This window comes from Dreissena polymorpha, chromosome 2, assembly GCF_020536995.1.
Source record: "Dreissena polymorpha isolate Duluth1 chromosome 2, UMN_Dpol_1.0, whole genome shotgun sequence".
Lineage (NCBI taxonomy): Eukaryota > Metazoa > Mollusca > Bivalvia > Myida > Dreissenidae > Dreissena > Dreissena polymorpha.
In genome coordinates, this window is record NC_068356.1 from 37,755,713 (window position 1) to 37,774,382 (window position 18,670).

Consider the following 18,670-nt stretch of genomic DNA (forward strand, 5'->3'; position numbering starts at 1 on the left):
AGTTATACGCAGGGTTTGAGAATAATGTGATCCGTAAACGAATCCGGGGCTTCAAGTATACTTCATCTCAAAATATAAATAATTGTCGAGTTTTAAGACTATTTAACAGATGTTCATAGTCATAATTATGTAATTTTTCATATATTGTTAATAGCTTTATATTGTCCATTTGTATTTCCGTTGGTGTGGTATTTATAACTATAATTGCATATATTATTTAACAGTTTTTAACTTAATTTTTCGAAACCTACTGTGTAGATTTAACAAAAGTTCCCGTGTTTACAAATTCGTCTTAAAGTGCCTATAGTATTGCCCAAAAGCTCGTTGTCGACACAGGTAGTATTTAAAAGTACCCAGGGTGCTCTTTAGTATACTACAGTGAAAAAATACAAATACATAACATAGGAATACAACATGTCTGAAGTTTAGACTTTTAATACAACTTTTCAAGATGCTAACATTCATTCCACAAATAAGTGACTTCATTTGCAAAGCAGAAACAATGCAATTCCAAATAAATGCAATATAAGTAGTAAAACAACGCCTACAATAATAATGACGTTTATCTTGCGACAGTCAAAAGGAACCCGGCAGTACGGTAAGTAATTCACCATGTCCAACACATGTTTAAAGTGCTGACCAATATAAATGTTAGTGATTTCATGTCTGACTGGACACTACATGTATTCTTTCACAGAACATGCACACAGGACAAGGAACTGAATATCACAAAATAAACATCAATGTACACGTGAATGAAAACGAACATAAACACTGGTATATGAAACTCATACATGTATTTAACATAGAGTATAAATGACTTTACAATTTTATAATTAACATATCTATCAAATCTAATATTATCATCCAACTGTTGGCTTTCTAAACGTGACTACCATTTTGCCACAATGTGTTTTTTATTGCATATATCTTCAAACACAAATTTCACAACAATTTTACAACAATATTGGCAAGAGCCTAAGAGGTCAATAAAGTGCTGTTATGTTTTAATGTTACATATTGTTTTAATAGACCCATTCCAAATGTTATATGAACATTCCCGACGAATACAAGTAGAAATAATAATATGAGTCGCGTTCTGAGAAAACTGGGCTTAATGCATGTGCGTTAAGTGTCGTTCCAGATTAGCCTTTGCAGTGCGCACAGGCCTATCAGGGACGACACATTCCGCTTTTATGGAATTTTTCGTTTAAAGGAAGTCTCTTCGACACGAAAATACAGTTCAGGCGAAAAGTGTCGTCCCGGATTAGCCTCTTCGTACTGCACATGCAAATCTGGGATGACACTTTACGCACATGCATTAAGCCCCGTTTTTTCAGAACGCGTTTTAAATCATGATTACTATTCGATCTAAATTGTTTCGAAACAGTTTAAAACGATTAACATAAGACGTTTGTAGGAACCAGTGAGAGTCCTACATTTAGTCTTAGTATGTCTCACTTAAGTTTGAAACTTATGTGTCACTGCAGATTTTGATAAGCGCGCACACCATGAATACATCTTTCTTTTAAGCAGATCAATGTTTATAACAATTTTTATAATTCAAAACATATGGGTTACATAATGTTGCTGTTTGTAATAATTTTTTTGCACAAGGTTGGTTAAATCTGTCAAACAGTCGCAACCCGCAAAGGATCGGTGTTTCTAGTGTTATTCGTTCTGGTTTGAGTTACCGACGTACCATGAGTTATCATTGAACATCTGACATGAAACTTGAAAAGGTTTTTGAATGCCTGACGATATTTTGTACCAGTTAAAATATACACGAAAATATTGATCCAGTTTTGAATAGTAACAACTACCAAAGCACCGAAGTGTAAAAACACAGACTCTACTCTTCTTCTCGGGTCTGAACTATTGACTAACAGGTCCGGAAACACGGACAAGTACATCAAGGAGACAATGTAAGGTATGTGGAGAATTACAAATATAACACAAACTGAGATCAGTGTAATGGTTAATAAGCGATTTTTCTTACTTATTGAGTTTTGGGCTGTTAGCTGAATCCGTGAGTGATTACGTTTTGTTAACCTTTGAATAATTACTATATTACATACAATAATAAACAACAATGGAACAATGACACGATATACCATTGAAAACGGTGCCCAGAAAGTTGAAAACAAATGCGAGGGATAACACACGACTGTAAAAGGGTGGTGCAGAGTAGGCGCTGCGGTAAATTCAGTCAAATGTGGGACCGATATTAAGAAGCATAAAACACATACTATACTTAACAAAATTATAACCTTTCTGAAAGAAAACCATATATTAAACATCAATGGAAATGTAACTGCAATTGTCCTTTCAAACGTCCAGCAAAGTATTATATAATTTGAAAGCATGCTTGATGTATTCGACAAATACTGTGATCCACGACATATGTATTCTGTCCAATTAAAACCGATCTCATAGAGATAAAATTGGCTGAACCGCAGCACACATGCACTAAAATCTGCAATGCTTAATACAGCTATATACAGTTCCGTCTTTTCGAACGGTTTCACTTGAAGCGATAAAGCGAATGAGATAGGGTTCGTTATAAATCCAGGTACAATGACGTATTTAAAGTAAAGACTGAATGAACGAAATGCGTTTAACAAGTCAATGGCCCGATCCGAAGAAGTCGCATTGTCGCCTGTAGCACTACTCCGAATCATCAGAAATGTCGAACCATTTTGCGTTCTAATCCACAGGGACTTAATTATGTCAAATCCAGCTGTTGTGTTGTCTGGAACAACTGTTTTGTCGACGATGGTATCAGTCTGCGCATTTGAATATCGCGTCAGGTGAAATATAAGTAACAGTAAATACGCTGTTCTCGCCTTAACTTTCATTCTGTAAACGAATAAACGTAAGCTTATATCAGAGACACACATTTTAAAACTCTAAAAAATATACGATTATGTTAAACAGTTTTCTTAAAATAATAATACGTGTTCATCCATTTTTGACTATACCAAAAATACGATATGTTAAACATACGGTATTACACAAAACATGCTATTCAGGTCTTTATCATTAAGTATGTCTGCAAAAGTCATCTGTTGTAATATTATTGTCAAACATTTACTTATGTATTGTTTTTGATTTCACATTCAGTAATACCGGTTAATTATCGAGTATCTGAACGGATATCAGTTTATGATGTCTATAAAATAACGTTAATTGTCAAAGAAAATTAAGTAAAAACTGTTACCTTCTGTGTGCAGTGATTGCTCTTTATAGATCCAATATTAAAGAGAATATGCCGTTATATATCATCATTATACCTTATATACACGACTTTCTTTGAAAAGAGTCACGTGACCGGAGCTGTTCTTGTATCAAATCAAGGCAGAACCACATGGTGTTTTGTAACATAATTAGTTTAATAAATCATCGCATAAAGCCTCACTGATAATCAGAACAGAAAGTTTATTTGTATAACTTGAACAAGTCTAGTTCATCGTTATAAATACATAACTGACAATATATAAGCAAGAAGCACATACATAGCAATGTGAAAGTTACAAAAAGAGTACCGTATATAAAATTGTTAAATATTTCGGATTAGGCAATTATATTACTAAACGTTTGCATTTAATGTCTCAGTTCTCATTTTAAAAGCATTTTTACAACATTTTGCGAGATTTGTTAAAACCTTAATATAAGTATTTGTTAACAAAAGTATAAATTTATGCATACTAGGTTGGTTATTATAGAATTTGTCGATTTACAGTTTTCTAATATTAGTATAAAGAGGACATATGATACGTCCTCGGCATCATTTGAGCTACATATATAACATTTACGTTCGTTTCTATGAATATTTATATGTCTACCAGATTCAATTTTAAGCATATGTAACGAAAGTCTTAGTTTTGATATGTTTTTTCTTAAATTAAAGTTTTGGATTATGTTAAGGTAATCAGAAAATTTTCAAATCGATGTTTCAACTCTTTGTATAATGTTAATGAAGTTTTAACATGTAAATCGTTTCGCAACAAACCTATGTAGATATCAATATTTCTAGTTTTAAATATAGGGATATAGAGAATACTATGTTAGTGTAATTGTGAACTTAAATTTATCCCACGAGTGAAGAAAGGTTTACATGACGAGGCTTGCCGATTGTTCAACAAAACATCGCGTTATTCGATTAATTCGACATTTCAACTAAATCGAAAATGCAGTCTCACCAGTTTCATTCCAGTTTTATATCCAAACACTGTGTTTTAAACATTCATAATATTATAATAATCCATCGTAAACACACACACTCGTAAACTCGTTAAACGACTGCGTACCCAATGACCTAAATGACGCAATCAGGGGTGAAAGGCCAAAAAAAACTAGTCCCTACGTAATGTTCTTAAAATAAGTGAGGAAAAACCTGATCTAAAAATAACCATGGAGAAAACCTTATCTTTTCTTTATGAGTCAAATTTGTTCTACAAAATCATTTAGCTGTAGGATAAATAGAGAATACTATGTTAGTGTGATTGTGTACTTAAATTTTTCCCACGAGTGAAGAAAGGTTTACATGGCGAGACTTGCCGAGCCTTGTAAGTCTTTCTGACACGAGTGGGATAAATTTAAGTACACATCACACTAACATAGTATTCTATTTATCCTCCAATATTGTTTTATTTAATTTATTCCTAAAATAAAAGCAAAAACACATTAAATTAACTGAATCTTACATTGCGTAGTAATATTTATTGTGATATTTTATCGTTTACGGAAATCAAAATAGTCCTTAAGAATTCCACACAAAAGAAAAGTAATGAGACAAAATATCGCTATACGCCTCGATTCAAATTTAATCGGCGTTCCAAATGTTACACACTCAAGTAGAACACAGACGGTTGTGTTCAAACTACAACTCTTGTTTCACCACTGTAAAAAACCAAAAAAACAAACATGGCTCCCGCCATTTTGAAATTTACAAAATGTGTAGACACATACTGCCGTGGCTACGTGGAGCATGATTCAGCATTTATTCCCGCCGATATTGTTACATAAAAGTATTGTTCTACTCACCGAAGTTGTACAATAACCACGTCCATGTTTATTTTCGTAATGTTTAATTTGCTTCCATGACGAGTTAAAATTCTAGACAAATTTCTTCATCGTCATCCACCTTTTCAATTTTAAAGCACTGGATGTAAGCAGGCAATTCTTTGTGGATAGACATTCTTTGATCGACTGACAAATAAACGACCAGCGCCGTAGCCACGCTGAGGCACACCGAGGTAGTTGCCTCGGCTACAATTTGCGGAGCAACGTTGAGATTTTAAGAAAAGAAGGAAAATTTATGTCAAAGAATAAAATCTATATAAGAAATTGAGGCAATTTAATGAATTAAAGGCACTATGATATTTTCAAACAAATATTATCATTTAGTACAATTGGTTCATGTTGAGGCAGATAATTATTTCATTTTAATAACTTCAATTGATGCCAAATGGCTCAGCAAAATGATTAGGAAAATCCGTATATTAAACAAAGTGTCGCACTGTACACTTCGATGTTACAATCAGGTTATATTACATTAATTCCATTTCCCATAGGGTCCCATTATAAAACTGCCAACTTTCAAAGCATTTTTCTTGTATCACCTATATATCAAATTTTGCAAGACCGGTATCACTTTAAAGATAAATATGTCCTCTTTCAATAAATGCAGTCAAAAACATATGGTCTCGCAACTTCTAAGAAAGTAAAATTCGCCCAAACGCAAGCCCCCTCGGAAAACAGAGTTTCGAAAGTGAAATTTCGACAAAAGCCCCGTACTTCAATAAACGCACTCCAAACAGTCATATTTCAACGTAATCCTAAATGAAATGCGCCAAAATTTTGCATACACACATAGGATGCAGGAAATAATCATAAAAAGCATGGATGCGACCGCTAAATCGCTTTTAATACCGAAGAGAAAAGGAAATCATTAGAAATAGGCACTACTTTCGAACGGACCACGGAGGGATACAAAATGATTTAGTGTAATGTAACCATCATTGTGGACATCGGAACGTACCGAGCGAGGATCTGGCATTCTATACATAGATGGTGACGTCACTACGTTATTGTCAGTAAAACCGGTGTGTACACAATGAGGATCTGGTGTTTTACGGGTCCGTGTATATACCGTCTTTTCCTTTTTCGTTTAACATTCGAAACAACGAAACACGAAAATCAACGCATATAAGTTCATATTCCGATTTCCTAATAACCGAAACTTAAACAAAATACGAAAACAAAATTAACTTCTTTATATCGTTTTTCGTTGTACTTATTATAAAACAAAAAACGAAATTGATTCCCCTGTTCATATTTCGTTTCAAATCATATAACAAAAATAAATGTTAGAAAATTGAAACGGATTGTTGGATCCCGTTTACCGTTCTTAGTTTGAAAACGGAAAACGAGTGGCGTTTGCGGTATGTGCTGCTGTCTTGGGGAGGTAACTCATTAGTGGCTTTTTGCGCGTATTTTTCTCCCTTACATAATACTTTATCACTTATTTCCATTAGCATGGCTTCCTACGTATTGTTTTTTTCCAATTTGAAATGATCATAATTTTGACATCGAAAGGTTTTCCAACGTACCGGTATTTCATGCCGATCCAGCCGATTAGATAGGGCTATAATTAGCCTCTTATGCCACTTCTTGTTCTTTGCCCCTTTGCTATGTAAATTCAGTACTTATTTTACAAAAAACAACAACTCGTTTTAATCATATTATCATGGGGGGGGGGGGGGGGGGTCCTTACATTTTAAGAGCTGCAATACCCCGTCCCCTGAGTCCCGTATTCCTATTTTTATTACTCGTTAGACCCGCATTACATTTTTAAAGACACAATTATCGGCGGCGGCTGCTAAAATGTCCCTATGTTTTACTTTTAACGTCACCTTACATAATAAAATGTCAAAGTTGTATTAGTACAGCGACTATTGAAAGAAAGAACAGGACGAAAGGAGAATAAATATATAAAAAAAATGTTTTAATTATAAAAAATGTTTTAATCTTATGGAACGGTAAAGTGCAAGGTGTCATATAATTTCCAATTCGTTCGATTAATAACAAATACATAGTGCATTTAACAACTGCATTTTGATATGTCTAGTGATTTTAGCTCTAAATCAAGAGTTATAACCAAACACCTTATATGAAACCGCTTTGCTCTTGAAGAAAATGAAATTAACTTAAATATAATTAATAAATGTACCAATTTAATAACTTATTAAACAACATATTTAATGTTCCTGAAAGAGCGCCCAAGATTAAGTTATTGCTAACAAGATATGTACATTCCAATGATATTATAAGGCCGCTTAATATTTTTTCCTTTAAACGTTACGTTACTTAAAGAAGGCGAATATCATGCGTCACCCCTATAGAATCTACTTGCACTCGTTAATATGTTCCGTTTATGACCTCGGTTGTCTCCTAAAATGAAACTCGACTGCCATTATATAAAAGTGTTTTCATTTGTAACAATACGTGTATGATTTGCTGAGTCAATGATATATATGAGGAGCGCGCCATCAAGCGTTCGCTAGCATGATCTGTTAAAGTACATTTATTAGTCGAAAAGTGTATTATTTTATTCGTTTTATACACATCCAGTTCATGTTAACAGTCCTTCACAAATTGGACAAAATCTGAACACCAAACAAAAACGTTCTTAAAAATAAATAAATAAATTTGTAGCAACGTCAAAGTTGTAACTTATAAAATAAAATCCATTGACATAATGTTCTATACTTAGCGTTGATTTTTCTGTTATTTGAATGATGTGATCTCGCAAAGAGTTTCAAATAATTTTATAATTGTTACAAGCAAATTTTATTTATTCTATAAAGGGAGCACCAAATATAATCATGCTGATAAAATTTAAAAAGAACTCAGTGCGTGAACCGATAGCTTTATAACAACATAAACGGTGTTTTTAATGCTATTGTCAAGTTTTATGGGGGTTATTATCGGATTATCGGATTATTAATGGCTCCTTTATGATATTGAGCCCCCAAAAAAGTAACACAGGGACAAACTGTCACGACGATCAGTAATTATAATAATTATTAGGGCCGCTATTTCTTTAGGGTCAATCCGTGAAAAGTCGGACAAAACTCTATATCCCAAAGCTATTGTATCATTATATAGAACGTACGACGAGTCGTTTTGGGGATTACCTCCCCTTATAAAGCCAAATGAGCGTAGTTTCGAATTTTGGTGACATCGATGATGTTTTGTGAAAACACCGCGATTTACAGTATGAAAATGTTGCTTGATGCGAATCGCTATGACTCGGACAGAGTAGTCGAAACTCGGACACACTGTAGCTGAAACTCGGACAGTTATTTTTGCGTAGTTAAATCTCGGACTGTGGAACAGTAATTCACTAATTGAACCAAACTTCATTTATTTACAGTAAAATGAATTTATTTGAATGTAGCAGTATTTTACATGTGCTGTACTATTTATTGCTGCTTCTTATGTAAACTACTGGACTAATTTTAATTTGCTTAACACGTATCGAGTATTTGTTATTTATTGATAAAATTTGATGTGTCATTGATTTCCATCTTTGATCACAATGAAATTAGAACAGAAACATACGATGAATAGACATGCAATTTACGGCGTTGACTTGGGACGAATGACCATCAAAGATTAACAGCTGAGGCCGTTGCGGTCCGCAGTGTTTAAGAAAAACAGTGTTAAACCATTTTTCTCCAATTTCATCATTAATCCAACCATTTTCCTGAAAACTCCAGACGGCATTGCTTGGAGCGTCTGTGGTATTGAATCCATGTAGGGACCTGACTGTTTTCCCCTTTGTGATTATGAGAGGGGGCATTGCTTTACCTGCCGCGTTAACACATGCCATAATGGTCAAGTTGCTTGACTTTTGACTGGTCTTGCTCACCACTGCTGCTCCTCGTTCGGCAACTACTCTCACCGGACTATGTTCAAAATTTAATCCAGTTTCGTCGCAGTTCCACACTTGAGCCGGACCTATTTGCATTCCATTAACAATTTGATTTAAATCTTCAAAGTAGTTGTTGACAACCACAGGGTTGAGCATTCTCGCCCTCACGGCAGACAATTTTTCTGGTTTTCTTATTGATAACTCGGGGTGGCGACGCTTGACACCCTCCCACCAATCCTTTCCGGCCTTGAAATTGGTGTATGAAGTTTCAAGTTTGATCCTTCGACACAGCACATTTGTCCTTAATAAGATACTCTTTCTACTGAGTCCAACGCCCAACTTTGCGGCCATTTTCACGGATTTGACAATTTTTTCCTCGATTTCCACAGGGATAGCAGGTGGTCTTCCGTGGCGTGGTTTAATCACATCGAAACGACCAGAAATTCTATCGCCGAGAGTGCTTTTCGGTACATTAAATTTTAATGCTGCATTTCGTATAGACTCTCCAGCTTTAACAGCATTCAAAGCTTGCTCTAAATCATAGTGATCATACTGGAGAATCTTTCCCCGCTTCCGCGCCATAGCTGAAAGCCAAATATGAAAAGCAATGGTGATGGCGATGATAATGTTGAATAAAACCACGTTTTTGATCATCTCAATTAAGAATTATTAGTGCGAATTAGTGTTCACCAACATGTGCGCACTTTACATAAAGCTATCAATTACGTAGCTTTTCACGGAGGGTGCAACCTCCTTCATTTGAGTACTGCCTTATTTTGCTGCGTTTGATGCTGTCTAAGTAAAAATGATAATTTTAATGATTTTAAAACTTTGTGTATACAAAAATAATATTTGGCTACTTAAGACTGCGTACGACCTTAACCACTCCCAGGCTTCAACCTCATTACTGGCAATTAAGTAAGATCGCACACCGTGCTTACACTGTGCGGTTCCTTACCTAATAAGATGACTTTTCGAGATTACAACAAATCGAATTAATGCAATAAAAATGGAAATAAAATAAAAGACAAAACGGACATCTGAAATTTTGTATGTTTAATAAATCTACATGTATTTTAAAATACATAACACTTGTCATGTTAATCTGCAATGCGCACAAGCATGCCATGTTTACGCGCACATATCTGAATGGAAGCTACATGTTCATCCTTCGCGTAAAATCCCAAATTGCATCGCTGAGATGGACCCACACGGGCACGGAATACAGGCTCAAATTTCGGTTTAACTAAAATATGTCCATCTATCAAATTGAGTCTGTGTATTTCCGATATGAAAAGAGCGTCTTGGCGACGCAAATAGGCACACAATCTATCTGAAGGGTGTGCGTGGATGGCAATGGCATGTCGGTCAAAAGAGTTTTCCGGTTCCGGTTTTCCACGGTATTGGGCGGCAACCTGGAGAGCCCTTTGCCCATGGTGATGCATGCCGACTGCATATAGACCTTCAATGATGACTTTCTTCATTGCCTTTAAAGATTTATAATTTTAAAATGCAAATGAAATGGCCTCAACGCAATTTTTAAATCAATACTTAATATGTGTGGTGGGGAATGCATGCTGGCGTGCGGGCGGGACGGTGTGTATTTCGTAGTTTATTAGGTCCTTCCGCGCAACTACCTAATAAGATTTTAGACTAACAAAAGTTTGAACAAAATTTGAATTATATATGCAATTTTTAACTATTTACTGAGGTAATAATTTTGAGGTGGTCTTGTGCTGTGGGGAAAACAGTTGACCACCAACCGAACGCATATGCGCCGGGAGCGGGTATCAAACCTGGGTCGCCTGAGTGATAATCGAGTGTGCTAACCAATGATAGAGCCGGGCAGTCGGTGTTTATTTCATTATAACATTTACGAACTGTACAGGCTTACTGCTGTATTCAGTATTTATTGTCAATAATTAGCCATGATTGATAACTTTATGCAAAGTGGCTTCGTTTTTTGTGTGTTTGTTATTTCCTTGCTATTGTCCGAGTTTTAACTGCAATGCAAAATATGTAGTTAAATGTCGGACACTTTTAATTTCGTCAAATACATAATAATTCTTCAGATATTCTCCATAAAACTAATAAATTTTATCTCCTTAAACAATAAAACAATCAGTATCCTAATGAATATACAATCGTATAGCCGTTGCGCAATGAAATTCACTGAACGAACCTTAGCACTCAAATTGCCCGCCTTTCTGAAAACAATGCGTATCGTCATAAGCCTGTGTGTGGCACGTCATTGGTTTTGTGTTTACGTAAACGGTGTCGATGCACATACTGTGCAGATGTTTTTTTCAAAGTGAATGGCTATGTGTCACTAAATGCGTGCTACTGGGCAATTCAAGTCGGTTATTGTATATTGTATTATGTGTTTTACTGTCAACTGTCCGACTTTTAAAGACGTCCGACTTTTCACGGATTGACCCTAATCAAAACCATAGGCGATCGGGCTGGCAAAAGCATTTAATTTCTCCACAAAAACACATGCCGGTATACACTTTTTTCTACAGGTATTTGTGAGCATTTCTGTTTAATAGTTCCATTATTATAATGACCTTGGAAGGATATAATTTGATTAAGATACCAACAATTTCTGAAATAAAAAGTATATCGTTCACTTGGTGTACTATATTTCGGATATGTTAAAATTCGGACATTTAAAGATAGTGACATGAATGTGTTTGTTTGTTGTTGATAGTTTGTAAAAAAAATATGTTTTATGTTATTTCAGGCAACTAGAATAGATGGTGGTAATTATCTGGGCCTTTCTGTCAGGAAATAGGCGCGAACAACTATAATTTAATTGATCCTGGAAATCATCCACCACTAACAGAAAACGTTTTAACAACAGAAGCTGATGTTTGACATGTCCAAATGACATGAAACATTTAGGCAGCATACTGTTTAATACATTGAAGTTAACATTGTTATATTATTTTGGTTATCTGTGTTGTTTATCAAGTTGAAAAAATGGTATTTATATACAAATAAAGTTTGACTTATGAAGGTATGACTTATGAAGGTACTTATTGTTTTTTATGTAATAATATACTTTTTAAAGTGATAATATAGGCAATGACATTAATGTAGTAAGGTTTCTTTAAATGATTGTTCTTATTAATAAGGTTGGAATAATCGACAGTTTTCACGGCGCGAAAAAGTTGCAACAAGTTTTGTTGAGCCAGTGAAACCTCTGAATGCGCGTAATTACCTTTTATTTCTTAAAAGTTTGTAATAAGAACTTCCGAAACGCTAAGTTCTGGCGGCAAAGGCAATGCTGAAGATGATAATGCTGAAGATGATTATGACAAGGATGACGATGCTGTTGATATTGATGAAATACATGATATCAAAAGTTTACAAGACAAGGTTATGAGCTTTTAATGGGTCTGCTTTAAATGGCAAAAGAATTGAATATAGGAAATAAAAATGTGTACTAGTATGCTTCTTGTACTTATTTGCCCTTACGCCGAGAGTAGCTGTGTGTTGAAACAAGAGGACTCCCTAGTTTGGGTGAGGGCCAACAAAAGTTGAAAGTAGGGTTCCCTCCGGGTACCCTGTCAAAAAAGTTAGTGTCAAGGCCTGATGGCCGGCGTTGAGTTTAATCCGGGACCATTTCAGGTGGTTTGTTTACATAAGAATTTTCAAATTATGATATCCCGCGTATTAAACTTTTTTGATATAAAGAAGTTCCAGTCTTTTCTCTTTAATAGTCAATGAAGTTGATGATAGAATGTTGATGATAGAACTGTCAACTGCCAGAAAATAAGGACGCAGTGCTAAAACAAAATGTTACATTAGAAAATTGAAAAAATGGCCAAAAACTTTATTGGTTTAAGTTAATTAGTTGTACTCCTCAAGATAAGTATTATGCCCCTGTGACGCAATCGGTAAGGCGTAAGACTCTGGATCCATTGCTCACTATTATATTGCGTTGGTTCGAATCCTAGAAGGGCCGTGTTTAAGTAAATTCCATCATTGATTATTTCTATATGTGTTTATGATTAAAAATGCTTTTGATTTAATGCATTTAAATATTTCTTCAAATACCCCTTTTGTGCTTTCAACCTCATAATGGAAAAACAAATCGTCCACGATTTTTTTCACGGTGATCTTGTCTGAACTACAACAGCAAGTTTGCGGAAGCTGTTAAGAACTTAAGAAATAATATTTTTTATTGGTTTTTGTACATGTGAGTGGAGTTTTAGCGCATTGCGAAGGCTTAAAACGCGGACACGTTCTACTATGAAAGAGGAACGGCTTAATGGCATCGCTTAAATGTTTGTGCATAACACATACTAGTTAATCGAAAACAAATTCTTCAAATGTGGGATTCGACTGGAGACAGGAGAGTTGAATTAGCGTTCAATAAGATTGATATTTAAAAGTTGAAGAATATTAAAAACATGTTCATGAAACATTATTCGCTTAAATGTTTGAAAGATCTGTTTCTTCATATTATAAGGTAGATCTTTTTTATTTTAGTATTTCAATAATAAATATGTCAAGCACATTCTATTATCCATATACAGTACATACTATGGCTTGTATGAGAGAGCTGCGTCTCAGTTTTTTTTCTTTTTTCTATCTGACTTCAAATGAAGTATATGACTATTTTTCTGTAGTTAAGTTTGTTACATCATTGTCACTTCAAACATCGTTTATGGTACCAGAATGTAAAATTGACAATGAACTTGTAGCAGATTATTTTGTTAACTTTATTGATACCAAACGGTTATATGTAGCGTCCACGATTCCGATAACTTAGGTATAAAATGTAGTTTAAATGGCCTTTAAAACGCACCAGAGACGTTATAGGTATAACAAAATTCAGGGGGGCGGCATGCCCCCGGACCCCCCCTAGAAGAACCTAAGATACTGCCTCGGCTTAAATTTGGGTCTGGCTACGGCACTGACGACTAAACCATCAAAGACAAAGAAATTACCATTTAAACTCGACGTCGATTTCCTTCGAAAAGTTAAAGAACAATTCAATGACAGTTTTCTTAAATTTAATTCATCAATTGTTCAACAAAACATCGCTTTATTCGAGTACATTCGACATTTTAACTAAATCGAAAATGTAGTCTCACCAGTTTCATTCCAGTTTTATATCCAAATACTGTGTTTTTCACATTCATAAAATTATAATAATCCATCGTAAACACACACACTCGTAAACACGTTAAACGACTGCGTACCCAATGACCTAAATGACGCAATCAGGGGCGAAAGGCCAAAAAAACTAGTCCATACGTAATGTTCTTAAAATGAGTGTGGAAGAATTCTGATCTAAAAATAACCATGGAGAAAACCTTATCTTTTCTTTGTGAGTCGTATTTGTTCTATAAAATCATTTAGCTGTAGGATAAAAATTCATATTAATTTACTGACTCTGGATATATCCAAACATCTCCATAAACCAGTATTTTGAAGCAAGTCTCGTATTTTGGTTATCCAATTGTTACATCGTATAATATTTTCTGCACCGTTTCTCATATAACATAGTGTACTATATACTTTACCATTCGTTTTTTTACTAGTAAACAATTTTATAAAATATTTTATGATTCGTACAAAGCGATTTATGTAATCAAAGAATTAATTAACTAAACGTCGAATATCCTTATTAGCAATTAAGACGAGATCAACTGTCATATTTGCGAAGGCTTCACCCCAAGCTATGAATGCCCATTAACAGTATATTAGCTATAACAAATATTTCAGAAATGGAACTAATTATTGGTCTCAAACTAAACAATGAGTTTAAATAAAGTTCAGATTTTATCAAGTTCAGTTCAATGCTGTTTCAAGTTTGTATTTAAGTATGCCTTTACACAAATGAATTGAATTGCAAATAATTTAACGTTTGGGTATACGGTTCATCAAAACCGTCAATTCTGTGCAATGTTACCTCCTATAAACGTTGCATTTATGTAACGTATTCTTTTATTTAAACATAGTACGGTTTTTCTATTTTAAGTTAAAAAGACAAATCCACATATGGGGAGTAAGTTGGTTCCTTTTTCCTTGTTCCCTATTCCTTTTTTGAATAAGCAGAAAGAACAGTTCCTCATTCCTTATTCAAGCTTAACATATTTGATACAGGGTTTGCAGAAAATAATGCATACAATGTATAAGTTAATCAAAAACAAATTAACTCTTATAGATGTACTTAATGTATTACGTTACAAATTCATGTTTCTTCTTCGCGCTTGCATACATCTTGTTTAAACCGAACCGGCATTTTCGAATGCTAACTTCACATCAACAAAACATAAAGCATATTACATTATTTTACATGTATGTGATATTAAAATGCAATTTAGTACATTTCAACATGTTTGTTTTTATTCATAATCCGATTTTTTTCGCGGCTGAATAATAAAAAAGAACCCAGTTCATTATTCCTTAATCAATCCGAAAAAGGAACTGGCATTTTCGTACTTAAACGTCAATGAAACTGATCCAAAGTGTACCACATAAAATGGACTATCACTGTTTTTATATGTTAGATATGTAAAATGTGTACTGCAATACATTTTTACTTTATTAAACTTCGTGATAACCCAGTTCCTTATTCGGTTCGAATAAGGAATAATGAACTGGTTTCTTATTCCTGATTTTAATCGAATAAGGACAACTGGCGTTTTTATACTAAAAATAAATCAGAGACAAATAAATCAATTAAAATCATTATACATGTAAGTTGAGTATCAATAACATTTATTGCAGTACATTTATACTTTGTTTTATTAAATGATTACCCAGTTTCTTATTCGGTTTGCATAAAGAATAAGGAACGGTTTCCTTATTCCTTATTCAAATCGAATAAGGAACGGACATCTTTTACTAAAAAATAAATCAAAATAATCAAAAAGACAATTGAGTAAAATAAAGGCATTTTTAATGTAGGTTGGGTATCAAAAATATTCATTGCAGTGCATTTCTACTTGGTTTTATATAATAAGCCAGTTCCTTGTTGGGTCTCAATTTCAGCAGTATACGATTTGGGTTTTTAATTGAAAAACATAATACAGTGGCATCTCGATGGAACTTTCTTGTCTTTTCAAGAAACCTGCGCCGCTGCTTCCGATACAGTCTCGCATTAATGATGACGTCACAATGACGACACCATTGTCCGATATATTGGCATTCGTTGCGAATACAGAACGCAACTGTTAAACTTAGATCGGCGAAAGATTATTTGCCGTCGAGGTCATCGCCGTTTTGTATATCCCACGGTCAATAAACGTGTGCCGAGGTTGAAGTTCACCAGATGTACCGTTGGTCTGCATGAGCATTTGCACATAAACAAATATATGTCGCCCAGTCCGGGACTCGAATCCGCTTACAAGGCGTGTGCTCCACCGAGTGAGCTAACCAGGCCGCTTACACATCTAATCACCAATCCCGCTTAAGATCGGTCTCGTGACATATTCCCCTGCCAATTTGGAACTCGTCCTCGAATTCGAGCAACAGAGAACAGTTAATTACTCATCCCAACAAACCCACGGGCAGCCTCTTTGGAGAATTGATATATCCACGGTCCCCGTTGGGCGCCATTGTAGCCCGTTGATGATAGTGTGCAGCCAGTCTAGGACTCGAATCCGGGACCCCCCGCTAACAAGGCGAGCGCTCAACCGAGTGAGCTAACCGGGTCTCTTACACATTGAGTAACTAATCCCGCATACGTTCGGTTCCGTGACGTTCACCCCTGACAAGTTGGAATTCATACTCGAATTCGAGTCACATAGAACAGTGAATTACTGATCCCGAATATCACACGGGCAAGTTTTATGGAGAACTGCAATCGCCACGTTAGGCTCCATTGTTTCCGAGTGGTGAAAAGTGTCCTGCCTGTCCGGAACTCGAACCCGGGACCTCCCAATTACAAAGCGAGTGCTCTACCGAGTGAGCTAAACGGGCCGCTGAAACATCTAATCATTAATCCCAAATTTGGTTTCCATGACAAAACACACTATTACTACTAGTATGCGCGCAGGTGTTTAAATTATAAAATGAAATAAGATATTGAGGCATCTCGATTTAATTTAAGAGTCTACTTGATGCACCTGGGCTGGTGCAGTCTTGCTTTCATGGTGACGCATTGAAATCAATTTGCATTGTTAATCATATCTCCTAGTAATTGTTTACGTATGAGAACTGAATGGGATAGCTTAAACAAGTATATTATTAAGCTATCGGATAGTTTTCTCGAGAAGTCAAGGTCAGATAAAACTTCAAAAACTATATCAGAGATATAAATAAAACAAGAGATGTGTTTGTCAGAAACACAATGCCCCCTATTGCGCCGCTTTGAAGACATAAATTTGACCTTTGACCTTGAACGATGACCTTGACCTTGACATTAAGCCACTCAAAATGTGCATCTCCATGAGATACACATGCATGCCAAATATCAAGTTGCTATCTTCAATATTCAAAACGTTATGACCAAACTTTAACGAAGGTTGAAGTTTTAGGAACGAAAAATACAATGATATTTGACCTTTGACCTTGAAGGATGACATTGACCTTGACTTTTCACCATTAAAAATGTGCATCTACATGAGATACACATGCATGCCAAATATGAAGTTGCTATCTTCAATATTAACAAGAAATATCTTTAAAAAAGATATACGGCGTTGATTGTGGTTGGAGTACGATAGCGAATGTCTTTTTCTGTACAGTTCTTAGCTGCATCACACGCAGAACGGGATGTTACGCGGAGTTTTCGCGGCTTATTTTACATTATTACCTATTGCTGGTCATAAACCTATATATGCAAAACAGAAAACCAAAAGAAGAATGGAAGTGAAAGTAAAACATATGAGTCAACCGGCCACACGCGAAATATCCGTACATATTTTAAATATTTATACGCGCGTTCTTCGAAGAAACCTGTTTTAGTGGTTTGTCGGTCATTGTTATGTGATTCGCTTATTAACAGTATTGAGAATCATCACGCTCATGCTTAATACATTAGTCAATATGGTGGAACAATTATTGTTAAATTAATTATCGATCCGGTGGCATAAAAATCTTAAATGAAACATAGCCAATAATCAGGGCCGGAATAACCACTAGGCTAACAAGGCTGCAGCCTTGGGCCCCCGATTTTAAAGGGGCCCCTAACGGCAGACTAGTTTCCCAATGTATAGTCGTTCTTTATTAAGCCATTGAACGACTCTAAAGGGAATGCAGTAGAAATTTTCTGTGCAATTTTACAAGTTTCCCGATGTAAGTCGAATTGTGACCGTTTAGTTCGCTTTGATTAACTATGCTATCAGTTTTCTTTCTGTGTTGTATATCCATTCAGAACCATTAATTTCTCTAGTATAGTTTAGTATACGACTTTCCCGTATGGTCATGCCAACATCTGGACACGTCTGACGACATTGAAGAGAAGACCAAAGCGTCTGTAGCAATCAACGAATAGTAGGATGCGAATACGCATAAGAAACGGCGGAAACTATTTCGTGACGAGAGTTCGACACCAGATGCAGATTTGGAGTAAGTGCACGCGACAATTTTTTAATTCACACATACGGCATGCATAGTTGATATCCTCATTTATTGTTGAACTTCCCAAGCGGTTGAGCGCATATTCTGGTCTTGACAAACTGTTTGGTTTCATGACATAGTTTGAGTCTTTTACCTTGGATGATCTGCAAGAATGTGCAACGCATCTATTGGAATCTAATCCAGATG

General features: G+C 35.3%; 2 protein-coding genes across 3 annotated transcripts; both read right to left on the minus strand.

Annotated features, from left to right (window-relative positions):
• Positions 1 to 1,269: 1,269 nt before the first annotated feature.
• LOC127870258 (gonadotropin-releasing hormone receptor-like) lies at positions 1,270 to 4,368 on the minus strand. The gene is made up of 2 exons (XM_052412894.1): positions 4,203 to 4,368; positions 1,270 to 2,859 (listed from the first exon to the last, which is right to left on the minus strand). Exon 2 carries the CDS (start codon positions 2,856 to 2,858, stop codon positions 1,632 to 1,634), a length of 1,227 nt encoding a protein of 408 aa, XP_052268854.1. The 5' UTR covers position 2,859; positions 4,203 to 4,368; the 3' UTR covers positions 1,270 to 1,631.
• A 3,746-nt stretch (positions 4,369 to 8,114) lies between these two features.
• Positions 8,115 to 11,375, minus strand: LOC127870260 (jerky protein homolog-like). Of its 2 annotated transcripts, none has more exons than XM_052412896.1 (2): positions 11,124 to 11,375; positions 8,115 to 10,428 (listed from the first exon to the last, which is right to left on the minus strand). In XM_052412896.1, the coding sequence occupies exon 2, from the start codon at positions 9,593 to 9,595 to the stop codon at positions 8,612 to 8,614; it is 984 nt and encodes a 327-aa protein (XP_052268856.1). In that variant the 5' UTR covers positions 9,596 to 10,428; positions 11,124 to 11,375; the 3' UTR covers positions 8,115 to 8,611. The 2 variants fall into 2 exon arrangements, with proteins under 2 accessions (XP_052268856.1, XP_052268857.1); XM_052412897.1 differs by having other exon boundaries at positions 8,115 to 9,525; positions 11,124 to 11,160.
• Between the last annotated feature and the right edge of the window lie 7,295 nt (positions 11,376 to 18,670).